At 41.2% G+C, this 16027-nt stretch overlaps 1 protein-coding gene across 3 annotated transcripts in view; it reads left to right on the top strand.

Moving 5' to 3' along the window:
* The window catches only part of AHCTF1 (AT-hook containing transcription factor 1), a 1100496-nt gene that overhangs the window by 91755 nt on the left and 992714 nt on the right, over positions 1-16027 (top strand). For all 3 annotated transcript variants that reach the window (XM_086927206.1, XM_086927204.1, XM_086927205.1), the window contains exons 4-8: positions 395-575; positions 2753-2960; positions 9465-9581; positions 10712-10796; positions 11141-11291. In XM_086927206.1, coding sequence (XP_086783332.1) covers positions 395-575; positions 2753-2960; positions 9465-9581; positions 10712-10796; positions 11141-11291 — 742 coding nt within the window. The remainder of the gene's footprint in view (positions 1-394; positions 576-2752; positions 2961-9464; positions 9582-10711; positions 10797-11140; positions 11292-16027) is intronic.

Genomic DNA, 16027 nt, shown 5'->3' with positions numbered 1-16027 from the left:
AGATATGAATGTCAGAAGCCCTACATGCCAAGAACAGATGCATACTGGTAAGTAGCATTTGCATTATCAGACATGTTGACAACTAACTTCAATTGTCCACTGCAAAATATTAGCAATCTTTCCATTTCTTATATTGGTCCGGCAATGTGCTCAAAAGGCTTTTATTTTATAGTAAAATCACTCTAGTTGGTAAAGCGGGTAAAGGGAAGGGGTAAATGTCCCCATTCCTGAAGTAACATTTTTAATTATGAAGTTTTTTAAAATTGTTGTTTAAAAATTGTTAGTTTGATGCGATTACTAAAACGGAGTAAATGTGTGCATTCACGTACAGAGAAGCAGAATAATCCTTCCATTGTAGTTTAACCTAATAAATATGTGTTTATTTATTTTACAGGTCACTGCAATTGAACCAATAATTAATCATGGAGGAGCCAGTGCAAGCACTCAGCACTTGCACCAAAGTTTGCGGTGGTTTTTTGGTGTGGCAGCAGTGGTTACAGATGTTGGGCATATCCTCCTCGTTGACTTGTGCTTGGATGATTTGTCATGCACTCACGATGAAATGGAGGCCTCCGGTATATCATTCCTCTTTTTATTTTGACTGAAGCCAATGAAATACACTTCTGATTTTGGTTTATGTACATCAACAAAGCAATCCTGTCGCGGCAACATTTGTTTTGCAACACTTATTACCTGGAGTGTTGATGTCCAGAATAGTAACTAGGATTCCACTTATCTGTCATATCAATCTTAAGCAAGGTCTGAATAATTGTTTAAGCTCTCTTATATTGGGTCGGCTCCCTAAAGCACATGGACATAATGCAGAAAATATGAATATTTTTGTAATGTCCAGATGGTTTATATACACGTTCCTTAGTAAAATGTAATGTTATTACCTTTACACAAGGGCTATGACTCTTGAGGCAAAGTCTTGAGTAGTTAACTTCTTTCGACTAGAAAATGTCATAGCCAATCAAATGACCTGCTATCTTTCAATAGACCTAAACAATTTCAAAAATGCAAGCTTTTTGTGAACAACATTGTATATTTTGGTGCTAACTCATTGCTTGAAATCCATGGCATCACATGCCCTTGGATACCTCATTGAACATTGGAAGTGCAGATTCAAATTTCTCTGAAAGATAAACTTAAATATCTCACTAAAGTAGCCTATTTCTATCAATCTTGTGAGGATGAAAGGCTGAGTGGACCCACCAGAATTTGAACCTGTGACCATTAAATCAAACGCAGATCAGTGGAGTGGAGTATTCCACTGAGCCACCGACCCAGTACTTTTATTGATGGCACATCTTAGAGCTTATCATTAAAGCCGCATTTCCTCACTGAAAGGGTACTGATTATAAGCAGGGGGAATGTGGAGTCCCTGGTGGATGTAGATGGGATTCCCTAGTCTAAAAAAGTCCTCAGTGAAGCCTGCTACCCATAGCAATTACAGTCCAGTCCCATCTGCATTACCCACCTAAAATTCTAGAAACTCATATTAATCAGCACTTTGATTTTCTTGAAGCCAGTCACCTCTTAGACCCTTCTCAATCTGGGTTCCTTGACCTATGCAGCTCCTTATATGCCCTTCTAGCAGAATCTGCCAATCTCCAAGTGACTGTGGACCAAGGTAGCTCCATGCCTAGGTCCTATTGGACTTGTCCGCAGCATCCAACACTGGTTCCCACCATGCCCTTCAATAGTTTCTTGCTGAATTTGGTATTTGTAGCAATGCCCCAGTTTGCTTCCTTCCTTCTGAGCACACAGAAGCAGTTTCTCCTAAACATTGTCTTCTGTGTTCCTCACTAGGCTTGATGCTCTTTAATATCTGCATCTCTCTAGGCAACATCCTTCTCTGCAAAATCATTAATTTATATGGGCTCAAATTTATGTTGTATGCTGACAACACACATTTTGGGTAGGTTTGATGATGATCTTGTCCACTGACAAACCAACTTTTGCAACTGCTTTGCTGATGTAGAAATATTGTTGAAGTCCAAGTGGCTGCAACTGAGCTCCGACAAAAAAGAAAAGGTTGATAGTTTGTGGGTCTTCCTTGAAGGCTTTGAGAATTTGGACCCCTTCCCTCCCTCTCTGGCTCTGTCCGCTCTCAGATTCATTTTTGACACTGCTCTTCGTTTTTCTCCTCCGATCTAAAACATTACTGTCTTTTAAGTCAGTAACCTGTCAATTGTTTGACTACAGTTGCGATGATAAGCAATGAATACATTCATCTCGGAATCAGAAATCAGAATCCCTTCTCTCATGATCCCTTCTAGTAGGGGATCGCATAACCCCTTTAACAAGTCAGAACAAATGTTCTGGTACCTTACAGTGCTTTACTACTTGCAGAAGGGTTATGCATTTTTTTTAAACATATTGCAGTTCCAATCTCCCAGTTCCTCCCGAATTTTCTATTTCTTTACCCAGTGCACAGTATCCTGTTAAAAAAATAAAAAATGAAATACAGACTGTAGAATGGATATGGAAGCTTGAGATGTTTCGTAGTTCTATTGCATCCGGATGTCTGAGGTTTTGCATGCGGATGTCTGAGGTTTTGCATGCTGTTTTCCTTTTCTATTACAGTCCTGGTGCATGTTAGTTAAATGTTTTTTTTTCTTTTTTACTTTTGGCTTAATTCCTATTTATTGGCTGAACCAAAATGTTACCATATACTAGATATAATGGTAGTGTGTGTTACTCAAATTCTTTCCTGAGTTATTGTTAAATGGCCTTGTTTGTTGTGCAGACCTAGAAGTGATGAGTGGGATCTCTGCTGACATTCCCCACATCCGAGAGAATGTAACCAGACAGCGCAGACATCTCTGCTTTCAGCTACTGAATCCATCAGGGACCACAGTTACGTCCCTTTACTACATATCAAGAACAAATCACCTAGCTGTCGGCTTTGCAACTGGATATCTTTCCCTCTGGAACATGAAAACATTGAAAAGAGAGTAAGTGGATAATATATTGGAATGCTAGTTTGATTTTAAAATTTCAAAGAGGATTAGATTTTTACAAATTTCTGCCTGGCCAGTCGGACTATTGATCACCTAGCAATTGTTCTATAATTTCTATAAATACTTGTGTCTAGTCACCTTTCACACCTGTTAACAAGTTCTATTTATTTGCAGCTGATTCTGAAAAGTTTTGAGTAGGTGAATTTTGATGTGGTCTTGCAAAAGCGCTGTCGCTTTGGCACTTGCTTAATGCTGCAATTTTCTAAGATGAGGTGATGTGAAAGTATGATTACATTTTCATTAAAGGATATCCAAATGATGGACTAATTAGGCCTAGAAGAGGACGAGATGTTGATGTTTTGAAAAGTTCTTGTAAACTTCTCTGTGGTAGTTCCCTACTTTTAATGTTGCTTTGTATTTCAGTTTTAGGAATTCATAAATGATGAGACTAAATTGTCACCCGGATATTTTCCCGATCTGGTGATCTTCTCTTGAGAATATAGTACATTGGTGCATCCAAATTTGTTTTGCTGATATGTACACCAGCAGATCTTTTAAAATTTGCATACAAGTGCCAGTGCACGTAATGTTGCACTGTGCAGGATTTACTACTTATATTGCGCAAGCTGTCGACCTCAGCACATGTAGGTGCAGCCTTCAGGCACACAGAATGGAAAAGTTTCACTAGCAGCTAATTAAACAATTTTACTTATATAGCACATACTATAGACCTAATTTAATCTCGGTGCTGCAAACAGATGAAAGGAGTGAAGAGATGGAACATGTAGCCAACCTTTTACTGCAGGCTTAAAAAGGGATAAGTGACTGGCTTCAGTCAATATGGAACCTATAGAGTACTCCAAGCATTAGGACTAGGAACAGTGAACCATCGGTCTCTGCAGATGTATTTCAGCTCAAGGGATAAATTAGAACCGATTAGTTAGCTCACCTCAAGACACAGAATAGGTGACATGTACCAGTTTATAGCTAGATAGCAAGGGCCTCTTCATGTGAACACTTTAACATGTCTGCCAGGTTTACTATTCTCAGGCAGACAGTGCCACGCTTGACTAAGGTTGGAGGCAAAGTTGTCTTCTATCTCCATTAGTTTTTGTTCTTAGTACAAATTATATTCTAGGAGCCATCCTATAAACACCAGTAACCAGAACAGTAAGAAACCTAGATATTCTGTAACCGTGACTGTCCTTTTGGCATTCACTGATACCTAAAATATCAACATTGATACAACCTGACCGAACACCACAATATGAATGATCTAAAATATAAAGTGAAAGTTCATGATTTTGATAATAGTGTTAGTGAAAACTGTGGTATTCCAAATGACCAGGCCAGATATGAACACCATGTTTTATGAAGCTGAATAATGGGCCTATTCTGCCTATGCCACTGAAATGACGCTTTGAACATCAATTCTGGAAAAAGGCCTAAAAAAAATCGGTGCACACACCAAGTGCTTTGGAGGCTGATTTCTATTTATTACTTTGGCACACCACTCTCTGGTTAGTTGGGAAGAAGGACAAAATCTCAGAAAGGGAGTAGTCTCATCTCTGCTGAAATGATAGATACAACAATTTACAAAATATTTCTCATATAAAATGTGTAAATAATATTAAAGGGGAACTGGACCTATAAGTTGTAAGCAGGAACTGTCTTGGTTGAAAGACTTATGAAAAACGCAAAACATTCACACATGATGTGGGAAGGGGTTGTAAATGTGCATGTACTCTATGGTATTCTCTGCATAAAGCCACATAGGACTGTGCCAGGCAGAAATCTTGGTAAACAAGAAAACATTTCGTGCATGAGGCTGCTAATGCTTGATCACAGAAATGTGTGATATTTGGTTTGAGGAAGAGGTCGGTGAGTGGTCATCATGGGAAAAAGACTAGGATTTCATTATAAACCAAGTGCAAGTTTAAAGTGTGGCGTCTTTGCAGGGATAATATTCTTGAAATCCTGTCTGTTTGCCAACCTTCCACTACCTCCTCATCATCTCTATTTCTCCTCTGTAACGTTCACCCTCACATTACCACCTTCTGTAAGTTTCTCATTTCTCATAACAAAATTCATATTTAAAGGTTTAATAACCCAAAACCCTCGTCCTGTGACAGACTGATCACCACAGGGCCAAGCTGTGCAAAAACTCAAAAAATATGAATCTGAGGCAGCCAGGCTTGTGTTAAGTAGAATCCAGGATTGGATTGAGGAGTTTAATATTCTCTCACCTTTAAAGGCGGGGTTCCTCTCACACCAGAGTACAATTGACCAGGTTTTTAGATTTGTTTTAATTTATTGGCGAGTGGCGATCCTTAATGGAGGCAGACTATATGCCGCTTTTGTAGACTTAAAGTCGGCTTTCGACTTGGTCCCGAGAGCTAAGTTGTGGGATGTTTTAGCTGAACAGGGTATGCCCTTGGCCCTGTTGGCTTTTCTGATTAAACTTCACGAAGCAAACGTTGCCCAAGTTAGTTAGGGCCAGCAAGGCGAAGTGACAGATTCCAGATTGCACAAGGGGTTCGGCAGGGGTGTGTACTAGCACCGACTTTATTTTCTCTTTACATTAACAGGGGGATTAAGTATTATGAGAATCACCCCACTGATGCTCCGAACTTAAATGGAAAGAAAATACTCCTGTTAATGTTTGCCGATGACACCCTGCTCCTTTCAAAAACCCAGCAAGGCCTGCAGACGGCCATAGCAAGGTTCGAGTTGTTCTGCAAGGACTTTGGTCTTCTAATCAACGTAGACAAGACCAAGTTCATGGTCTTACACAAACAAAAAACTGTAAAAGGGAGAGTTACCATGAACAAAGTTATACTTGAGCAGACAAATGTTTTTATATATCTTGGAATAACATTAAGCTCTAGACTTAATTGGAACCCACACTTGGACCAGTTGCTGCTAAAACACGCTCAATTGTCTGGTGCTCTGTTAAGAGCACCGGTAATCCCATACAAAGCCGATTGCCCCCATTTTGAAAATCTATAATGTAAAAATTGCAGCTTCAATTTTGTATGGGGCAGGATTATGGGGTTTCAGTAATCTATCGGCACTCTCGACCTCGCAAAATAAATTTATGAGGGCTATTACGGGCTTTCCTCAATCTACTCCTGTAATACCGCTTTGTTACGATCTGGGAAGCCAGTATTTAGAGGATATGGCTCGCTTTAGACCTGTGGCTTACTGGAGGAGGCTCTGGGTCACCCCCGAGCTAACCCAGTATGCGCATGCCCTACTGGAGGTTAGGGATGCAGACAGTGCGGGAACATTTTTATGGCTTAGGCAGGTAGAGTCAATATTGAGTGATTTGGGGCTTAATACGTTGTGATAAGATCCAACATATGGTACATTTCCATCTCGAAAAGAATTGAAAGGGCTATACTGGAATATGGTCACTATGAAACGTTTTCCGTCTGACGAGTTCTTCACTGTCAAGAGACTTTTTAGAGACCAAACATTTACCCGCTTATGAAATGTACTGGAACCTTATAACGGTTCCCAGTGATAGGAAATGGTAGCACCAATTTAGGATCGGCACCCTTACTATTAAATCATTTCCTGGTAAATGGGGTATAAGTTCCTGTATGGAATGTCCGTTTTGCCCAACACAATCCAAACCTATTGCCCAGTCTATAAGAACCTGAGGTATAAATGGCTGAAGCCCATTTGTCAGATGATGGGGATTACTTCTGGCTCTGAAGCCCTAAGTATTCTAAAAACAGATGGAAATGTTCTAACTATAATCGCGATCGCCAAATTTTTACATGGCATATGGATGACCCGTGCTCACAGATTGAGTTCTTAATACTGTGAGAGAAGTGATAGTTTTACTATAACGAGATTGTACTAATTGGTTTTATCTAAAATCTAGTACATAGTATTGCGGCCGTCTTTTATTGATATTTGTCTATTTTAAATGCTTTTTATACTAAATTATTGTATTTTTGTATGTACGGAAGGAGTAAATTTGGATTATTTTCAGGTGAATTTTGTATTTTGTACTTATTAAGGAATGAATTGTAAGGATATTATTGTTATTGTTTTAAATGTAAATGTCTTATGATTATGTAATCGAATAAAGACTTTTTGAATTTGAATCTGAGACTCTTTTCATAAGTTTTAACTAGAGAGATAAGCTAAAGGCTATTCATTCAAGTTTTGTTTTGTCTGGTACAAGGTTCAATTTTATGTACATTCATTATCTATAATCTATCATCCACAGGTCCTCTTACACCAAGTATGTAGGCTCGTTCTTAATAGAGGCTAAATAAAATTCATAGACCAAAATATTTGCCTACTTGAATGTGGTTTCTGATGAAGACATTCTAACTAGAGATTTCTCTAATCAGTTTGCAAACCGGGCCCAGTTTGTTCTATGAAGCAGAGCACTTTGATGAATAAAGTGACTCTATAAGAGTTTGACAAAAATATGGAATTTTTTTGAGCTTGCAACCTTTGCTCCTTAGAAGCTTGTTCATCTGGCTGTGTAGCTGTTCTAAAAGAACTGCCTAGCCACATCAAACCACCAGGAGCTATCTTTAAGGATAGAAACAATCTTTGTAGATAAGAGGCTGGGGCCCAATAACTGCCCCAGCTTAAGGTATGTAGGGCAATGTATGTGCCAATACCTCATGCTTATGATCATCAGGTCGGAGATACTTGAGGCTTGGCTAAAACAATTCTCCTCATCCTAGAGTGGAAAGAATAGTATTTCGGTACTGGACATTTAATGTTGAAACACAGTTTCTAATACCTGTACTGTCCCCCTATATTTAAGCTTCGACAGTCTGGACTTCTAAAATAACAACATTCTCTTTTAAAGCTTTTATATTATATGAAAGGTTTGTCCAGCAGGAGAACTAGATGCTTATTGGTTTCATGATATTTAGCGATAAAAACAAATGGGAACCCTTGCTTTAGAATAGGATGTATTTTAATTAAACTATTTTCGGGTTGTTTATATATGCTACAAGATAATATATTCATCTTTATGAAAAAATGTTGATGTGTGATTTATATGACTAAGTTAGTCAATTAAAGTCGACTTGAAAACTTTTTGGATTTTGACGAGCATCTGGCCTATTTTCTTTTATTTACATAGTTTGCCTTTCGGCCACAAAGCCTTGGCAAAAAGTCTTGCAGATCTAATTTGTCAAGATTTCAGAGATGCATCATTGACTATAATTAGGGATTGTGTTGTGCAAGCTATCTCAACGGAAAACAGATTAATTATGCTGTTTAGTCAAATATTGGATAATGATTTGAATATTTTGTTAAACCTGGACCGTGACTGAAAATTAGTAGATGTTCTATTTCAGTGTTATCTAGACCACTCCCATCACCTTGTTGTCATGCCCTCCTTGACACTGACAGTGTATTTAAATCAGTGTTTATATTCTATGCAAAACAAAAGACAGCCCGATTTACAAATTTCTTCCTCTGACTCCCTGACAACTCTACATTAAGTTTCTAGTTTTCACTCTTGCACATAAGCGTCTTTCTGGCTATTTCAACGTATACCTAATAGGAAAACAAAGGTATCGCTTCCCAAACAGTACCACACCCTTTCTTGTGTGACTTGGCAAGGACTTCCAGCCTGTTTGCTTTACAAAGAGGTTTGATGTTTCTCTGGAGCATGCTTCTCTGTAGAGGACGCACATCTTTGGAATAGTCTACTATTTCACATTAGATTTCCAACAGCTACCAGTTAAATGTTTCATGATCACTATAGGCATTCTTCCCTTTCAATAATTTCGTAGATGCATTGAGTGGTTGCACAGTTGTATAATCCTTTTTTTCTTCTCACTTGTCTTTGATCTGGTTAACTAAATGTTTCAGGGGAAATGAGCAAGCTCTTCTGAAGCACACCTTGGAGTCTTGTACTTTTTCTGACCCTCAGAGTATTCATTTTTGTCTCATTTGACAATATTCTAACAGCGTCTTTCACGCTCAATTATTCCCCTTTTTTGTGGTGCTGCATTATCGTCCTTTCTCCTGATGAGCCTTCCTTGGTCCCTGCTCACCTCCCATTTGCCCAACTTTCCATTGTTCTTAAAGTTGTAACATTAGCCAAAATTCAGTCCTATTAACTTAGTGAAATATTTAACATCTCCCCTTTTTTCTTTTTAAACAGCGTGGCACTTTTGTTTTTTATTCCTTGCTTATTTTGATCTGTGTGCTTAGCAATGTGCCTACACACTAATCCCTGTAGGAAAGACACTTGTTTTAGGGTTTAAATGCTTGATAGAAGAAAAACAGATATAGCTATGATTTTTGGATAGATTTCCCTGTACCTGTGTTCTTTGATTAAACTGCGTCTAGAAATTGCGCTGTAAAGAACGTTTTTCTTATTAATCAATACAGCGCTTGGGTTTTAAGCTATCTGTGTTTGTCATATGTAAACAGACTTGAACAATTGTTTTTCTTTACTGTGTTGCGAGTCACTGACTAATCATTCACTTTCAATTCTTCCTGTAGTTACCACTGCCTTTTGGAAGGAGGAAGGGTTCCAGTGTATGCAGTTACTTTTCAAGAGCCTGAGAACGATCCTCGCAACTGCTGTTACTTATGGGCTGTGCAGTCTACCCAAGAGAGGTAAGTTATTCTATCTAAGATCACTATGATTTATGCTTTTGTACTTCAGTTGTGTTTTACATGGGTAGATCTTGCAAACTGGAACAAAGACCAGTTAATACGGTATGAAAATAAGACCTCGTATGGAAAAAGCATGCGTGTAAGGACAATAAATAATCTCAAGATTTGTTGTGTGCTTTATTTGTGGATCTTCATTAATGTTTTAATTATTAGAATGCTTCTCTTGTTTGGAGTCCATAATAGTTTTATAAGTAATATATACTTTTTTTTTTTAAATGATCTTAAAGAAGCATGTATGTCGGAGACCGTTTTTTTTGCCATTTAGGATTTTTATTTAGTACAGTGAGATATGTGTAACTTTAAATTTCTTCACACAGAGAAAATAAATTGAAAAATTGGTATCTCATTTTACAGCGGAGATTTCCTTTGCAAGTGATAATGAGGGGGCTATTTCTCATTGAGGCGGATTTTGGTATCTCTAACTAATGTGAAATTCGAATGTGAAACGTGTACTCCACTTTCCAGTAAGGATTAACATACACTTTATTTGGCAAGTTTCTATGCAGCACACTATCAATTTGGTTATGGGTACTAAACAAGAACAGGTAGACCTGTGATTCACAAATAACTGTTCAGCCTATCTTTACTTCTCATTTCTGTCAAGAAAATACCTTGGTGATAGTTTACAATTTTAAATACAATTGTACCTCTCTGCAACTGAGGTCTATTTGTGGAAGAAAGATGGTAAAAAAAATAGCTAATTGATATGAAAGCCTGATGACTTTTGGAATGTTATGTTATTTATCTATCCTTATTGTGACACAAGGCAGGTAATCCACATGAACAAGAGAGAATTTAGATGACACTATTGTTAATACAAATAGCATTGAATGTGTATGATGAAAATACTATGTACAGTTCACTACAGTGAATGATTTGTATGTGACTATTATGCCGTATTTTATAGTAATAAGTGTGGCTGCATGACATCAGGTTTATATGTCAAGGTTGTTTCAATTGTAAAATGTGCACTTGTTTGTTAGTTGGCATTGCCTTTTCATTTATCACTTGAATTGATGGAGTGCTCGCATTGGGCTGGTGTTCACTTGAAATGGCTTGGTTCGTTACAGTGAAGGAGACCTAGTGAGCCTGCATCTTCTGCAACTGGCCTTTGGAGACCGGAAGTGCTTGCCATCTGGGCAAATCCTGTATGAGGTACACTTTTAAACTAGACAACTCTTTCCTTAAATGTGCATGGTAGCTCAATCAATTGGTACTTTCATATACAATTTGATTAACTCCACATGAGTTTGGAGATTCAGTCTTCAGGCATTAATTTGTGCCTGAAACCTCTTTTGATTGCAGTTATATAACACATGTTGCATATGCTCCATGTTATTTCGTTAGTTACTCTTACCATATTTTTTCATCTACCTCGAAGTGGAATTTTTGGAACAAAATGTGCACTGTGTTCAAATAAAGTTGCATATCTACACCTGCAATAGCACATAAAATCTAAAGCATGCACTTACAAGTGTCACTTGTTACTGTTTTTGCAGGGTTTGGAATATTGTGAAGAACGATACAGCCTGGATCTCACAGGAGGAATCATGTCCCTAAGAAATCAAACTAGCAATACAAGATTGTTGGGTTGCCAGACTGTAGAGCGATTCCGAAGCCATGGAGAAAGGGACGATAGCTTGAATGAAGGTTTGTTAGTTCTATAAATTACTGCAATATGGTTTGAGACTAAAGATTGTAGCAAAACGTTTTTCTTTTTAGGTAACCTCCATCTTCAAAGAAGACTAAACTTTCAGAGCACGTAGAGCTCATTCTGTGACTGATGCTGTTGTAAAACACTGATGTGCTGGCTTTACATTGGGCTTGCCTTTCCGATTAAATGCTTCTTGTACAACCTCAAAACTATATATCTGATAGAGACTACTAGCCGCAGATTTCTTAATGTAGAATTATCCCTAGGCGTGAGACTGGATCCGGAAAACTTTTTGCCACAGCATCCCTGCGTGCCATCGGAACGGCACCACGTGACTTCGCCCTGACGTCCGCATGCGTGACGTCAGCGAGGATACCTAAGTCCCACCCCAGTGCGCCTACGTCAGTTTTTTCTCTTTCCGCGTGCAACGCGGATCCGTATATATTCCCTTTCACGTTTCGGCGTAGTGGAACAGTGTGCTAATTCCTTTGGGCTTCAAGACGTGTACCGCTTGTGCACGTCCCATGTCCACGACGGACCCTCACCCGATCTGTATGTAGTGCCTGGGCGAGCACCACGACTCGACAGATTGCAAAGCCTGTCAGCACCTTAAGCCTAATTCACGGCGGGAGCGCCGTATGAAATTGCTGTTGGCGCGCTTGTCCAGGTCGTGTCATCCTAGCGTCTGTCTTCTACCTTGGAAGCAAGGAGCTGCCGGTTTTGTCTGAGACATCATCCTTCGCCAAGGCCCAGGGGCATGGTTCGCTGGCTGGTAGGTCCTTCAGTTTGTCTCAGAGGCCCTGTCCTTCTGAGGTGGGCGCCGGCTCCCCTCTGGACATGCGCCCCGCCTGTCGCCCTCTTACCCTCCTTTTCCCGGCGACGGGGCGACTAGGACCCAAATGACAGCCTATGCAGCGGCTCGGCTTTGGCCCCTCCTCCACCTCCTGAGACGCCTGCGGATTCCTTGCCTTGCACGGGGACTTCCGTGGAGTCTCTCGCAGCTCCAGCGCCGATGGTTTTGGCTTCAGGTCGTATGAGGGTGGTGTCATTGAGGTGCGTCCTTCGGGCCCTCTTTTTTGGCACCTGGCTTTCCTGCCTCGCTGCAAATCTCTACCGGGCTCCCTGTGGTGTCGCTGTAGATCACCGGGACACCTGGCTTGCCCCCGAGTCCCACTCGGTCCTCTACGTGGGTGCTTGCCTCGCCAGAGACCGAGCCCGCGCTGTCACGTGCCGGGCGCCTTCCTCCCCACCGGAGTCGCGTGTGGAGGCTGGGCCCTGGGGTTCTTTCCCAAGTCCCTCTTGTTCCTCGACGTGGGCGGCTCCCCAATCTGAGGCCGAGCCGGCGCCTTTTCGGCCCGCTCCTTCGCCGTACCAGCGTCGACCCCGCCCCGTGTTCTAGAAATTGTAAATTGTAAATTGATACTTGTATAGCGCACTACTCACCCGCAAGGGTCTCAAGGCGCTTGTACGAATACCGCTGTGTAACCCATCCTGGCTTTCCCTGTGAGGTGTCCACTCCTGGGCACCCCCAAGGTAGAGGCCAGGCATCCTTAGCGTTGTGGGGGCCGTTGTGGAGATTAAGCAAGCTATTGCCCAGAGTTGCAGAGTGGGACTCCATGATTGGAATAGGCACCGAGGCGAGAATTATCAGGTCCGTGGAATTTTTGAGCCCAAGACCCGCCGAGGCGGGGAATTGAACCCTGGTCCCGGCCTAGACCTCTGCATCAGGGTCTGCCGCTCTAATCATTGAGCCACACTTCTCCATGCGCCCCGCGCATGGAGCACATGGTTGCAGAGGACGACGCGGCGCAGCAAGTGCGCACACCGGCGCAGACTGATGTCGGTCAGGCGCCAGTGGCAGACTCCATAGAGCCGCACCGGTGTCGGGTTCTTGATTCTTCTCCCGAGGTTTCTTCCTCTCCGGAGGTATGTCATCTGTTGGTGGAAAAGGCAAAAATGATGGGACCCCCTCAAGATTTAAAGTACGGCCAAGTAACAGAGGGGAAGAAGTAAAGCACAACAAGGAGAAGGTTCCCTCAACGGCCACAATTTTCCATGCAAGTATACATCACATAATTTTATATTAAAGGTGACAGATATACAACAGACTTCTTATTTTATTCAAAAAGTATATTGACATTTTTATTTATTTTTCTGTTTTTAGCATTGCTTTCAAGTTTATATATGTTCATTTGAGTTAGAATTCATGAAAAAACATGTAGTCACAATATACAAATTTCAAGAAATAATTTCATGGTTCATACAAAAAAAAGAAATAAGGTGACAATAACTATATGTGAAAAAAACAATTTATAACAATACATATGCCCCTGATAACACACCACCAAACACAGCAACCTAACACATTCATACTCTCATTTCATACACATCCACAACGTCTGAAAAAGGAATCTGGGTATTAATCAGCAGGGAAACCCTGCCAACCCCGCACTATAGTCGTGCGTTTCGGCGGCTCACGGCCACCTTCCTCAGGACCTCTTCCAGGCAGTCAAAACCCACATGTACAGGGGACCTAAAAAGTGTAGTGAAAAAATAATATATACACTGTCACCATAGATATACTCAAAACAGGAAAGAAAAACCAAGCTAATATGCAAAAGTATTTACATAGTTAAAAAACAATTTTATGACACTTGAGCTCAACATGTGACACCACACAACCCGAATCCTAGGTGGAAGTACATGAACTCTAATCAGTACGGAACTAAAAAGAAGACATCAGAAAAGTATTCAGTACAGACACTAGTGCATCTCGATCCCTGGTCTAATAACATATATTTCAGAAAATTACAGAAGAAAGGGTCCAGAGACCAAACAAGTTCTATGGCAGTTGGCATTCATCAAGATACATAGTAAATATCCAGTTACTTACCCTTAAAAACTATTAATACTGCTTGACCCCCAAAGAACTTGGTCACTGGCATGAACCACGTAGAAAAGTAGCTCAGAAGTTTATCAATATCTAAAAAGGAAAGGCGTCCTCAGTAAACTGATATATGGGATGAGTGGACGAGCAAGTAATGTCTACAAAGGGTATGCATGTCTTACCTATAATTATACGGTGGGAGTCTCTATAAATATCCAACAAAATAATAAGAAGACGGTGTCGCAAATTTAAAAAGGTAGCTTGTGATCTGTTATACAACTGAAAAAATAAAATAAATAGCAACAAGAAAGAGAAAATATAATAAAGACCATATGTATCCTCTAAGTGCCATATAGTACTAATTATGGGTTATTTATGCGAGGGACCCACCTTAAAATCAAGTATATTATTCTGTTCTATGTCCTCATATAACTACTTTCGGTTGTTTTGTAGGGTAAAGGTGGGCTGCATATCATAACCTCAGAGAGCCTAAAAAACAGAAAAAGCTGAAGTCACAGACTGTCCATGTAACGACAAATGTTTCTACAGGCCAAAGTACATAAAGGGCTAGTCCACTTACAAAGAAGATTATGAGAGCGAGACATGAGATACACGAACAGTATCAATGCCTTCTGAGTGTGCCGACAGTAAGCGGCTACCTCCGTAAATCTATGCTGATCGAGCTTACTCTATGTATGTTTGCCCATGAGTAAATAGACAATGCTTGTACATTCATTATCCTAGATGTACACGGATAATAAAGATAACTTTTGTGAGGGCGCGAAAGCGTGAGGCAAAAAAACATATGTTCCAACGCGGCAAAGATAACAAATATAGGGCGTGCGGGTATGGCCAAAGAAGTGGCTGCCTTCATGGGTGGATCAGTGTCAGATGTTCCATGCATGTAAGCGCCCATAAGTTGGGATAAGATTAATCACTGCACTGATACAAGGCTATAATCGGCTAGCGACTGTCATCTGTTGGTGTCTTCCTCCCCGGAGACTGGGCGCTGTATTGTTGCCTTTTCACTGGCATCTTCCAGGGAGGGCTCTTCGCCGTCCCTGCGGCCTAAATCCTTGAACCCTTCTTTCCGTGTCTCGTGGCTGGCCTTTCCACCGGCCTCTCCGCCTTCCTCTGGAGTCCCTCCGGTTCCCCACTCTTCTGTGGATCCCCCACTATTCCGGGGCTGGCCGCTTCCTCCTGCAGCTGGACTTTGGGACGGCGGCTCAGTCTGCAGCCGTCGCCCACGGAGGAATTGCTTTCTCCTCCGCGACGGCCAACTGAGGCCAGTGTGGCCTTTGTTCGTGCTATTTCCACAGCTGCTGGTATTTGGAGGATGGTTGAACCTGTCACTCCATTTCCTACAGACAACCTCTTGGAAGTTCTCCACCAGGGCTCTGGTGGACGGGAGTTGTTCCTTCCTTTTGAAACGTCACTCCGTAATTCTCTTATGGGGGCTTGAGGGCGCCCTGCCACAGGCGATCCAGTGCCTCAGGCGCTCCTGCATCGCCACCGTCCAGCTCCGCATGACCCGGTCTGTATTTCCTTCTATCCCTCTACTCAAGGCTTTCTTCTGTGGAATGCCTTTCTGTGCTTGCCTGTGGTGTTTCCTCCATCTCGGGAGGCCCGGTGGTTAGATTCATGGGGGCGTAAAGCCTTTTTCCAGTGCTGCCTTACAGGTTTGAGTGTGTTGACCGGCGCTACTTCCATCCTGTGGGACTCTGTGGAGTCTCTTCTTTAAGATTTTTCTCATGAGGGTGCCCGTGCTGATCTGTGGGCATGATTTGGATGGTGGGGAGTTGGCCACGTTTATTCTCTGTGCGGCTTTGGATGTTGCAGATGCTC

The sequence above is a fragment of the Lissotriton vulgaris genome, chromosome 6 (assembly GCF_964263255.1).
Source record: "Lissotriton vulgaris chromosome 6, aLisVul1.2, whole genome shotgun sequence".
Taxonomy (NCBI): domain Eukaryota; kingdom Metazoa; phylum Chordata; class Amphibia; order Caudata; family Salamandridae; genus Lissotriton; species Lissotriton vulgaris.
Note: the sequence above shows the minus strand (reverse complement) of the source record. Positions and strands in the feature narration are given on the sequence as shown.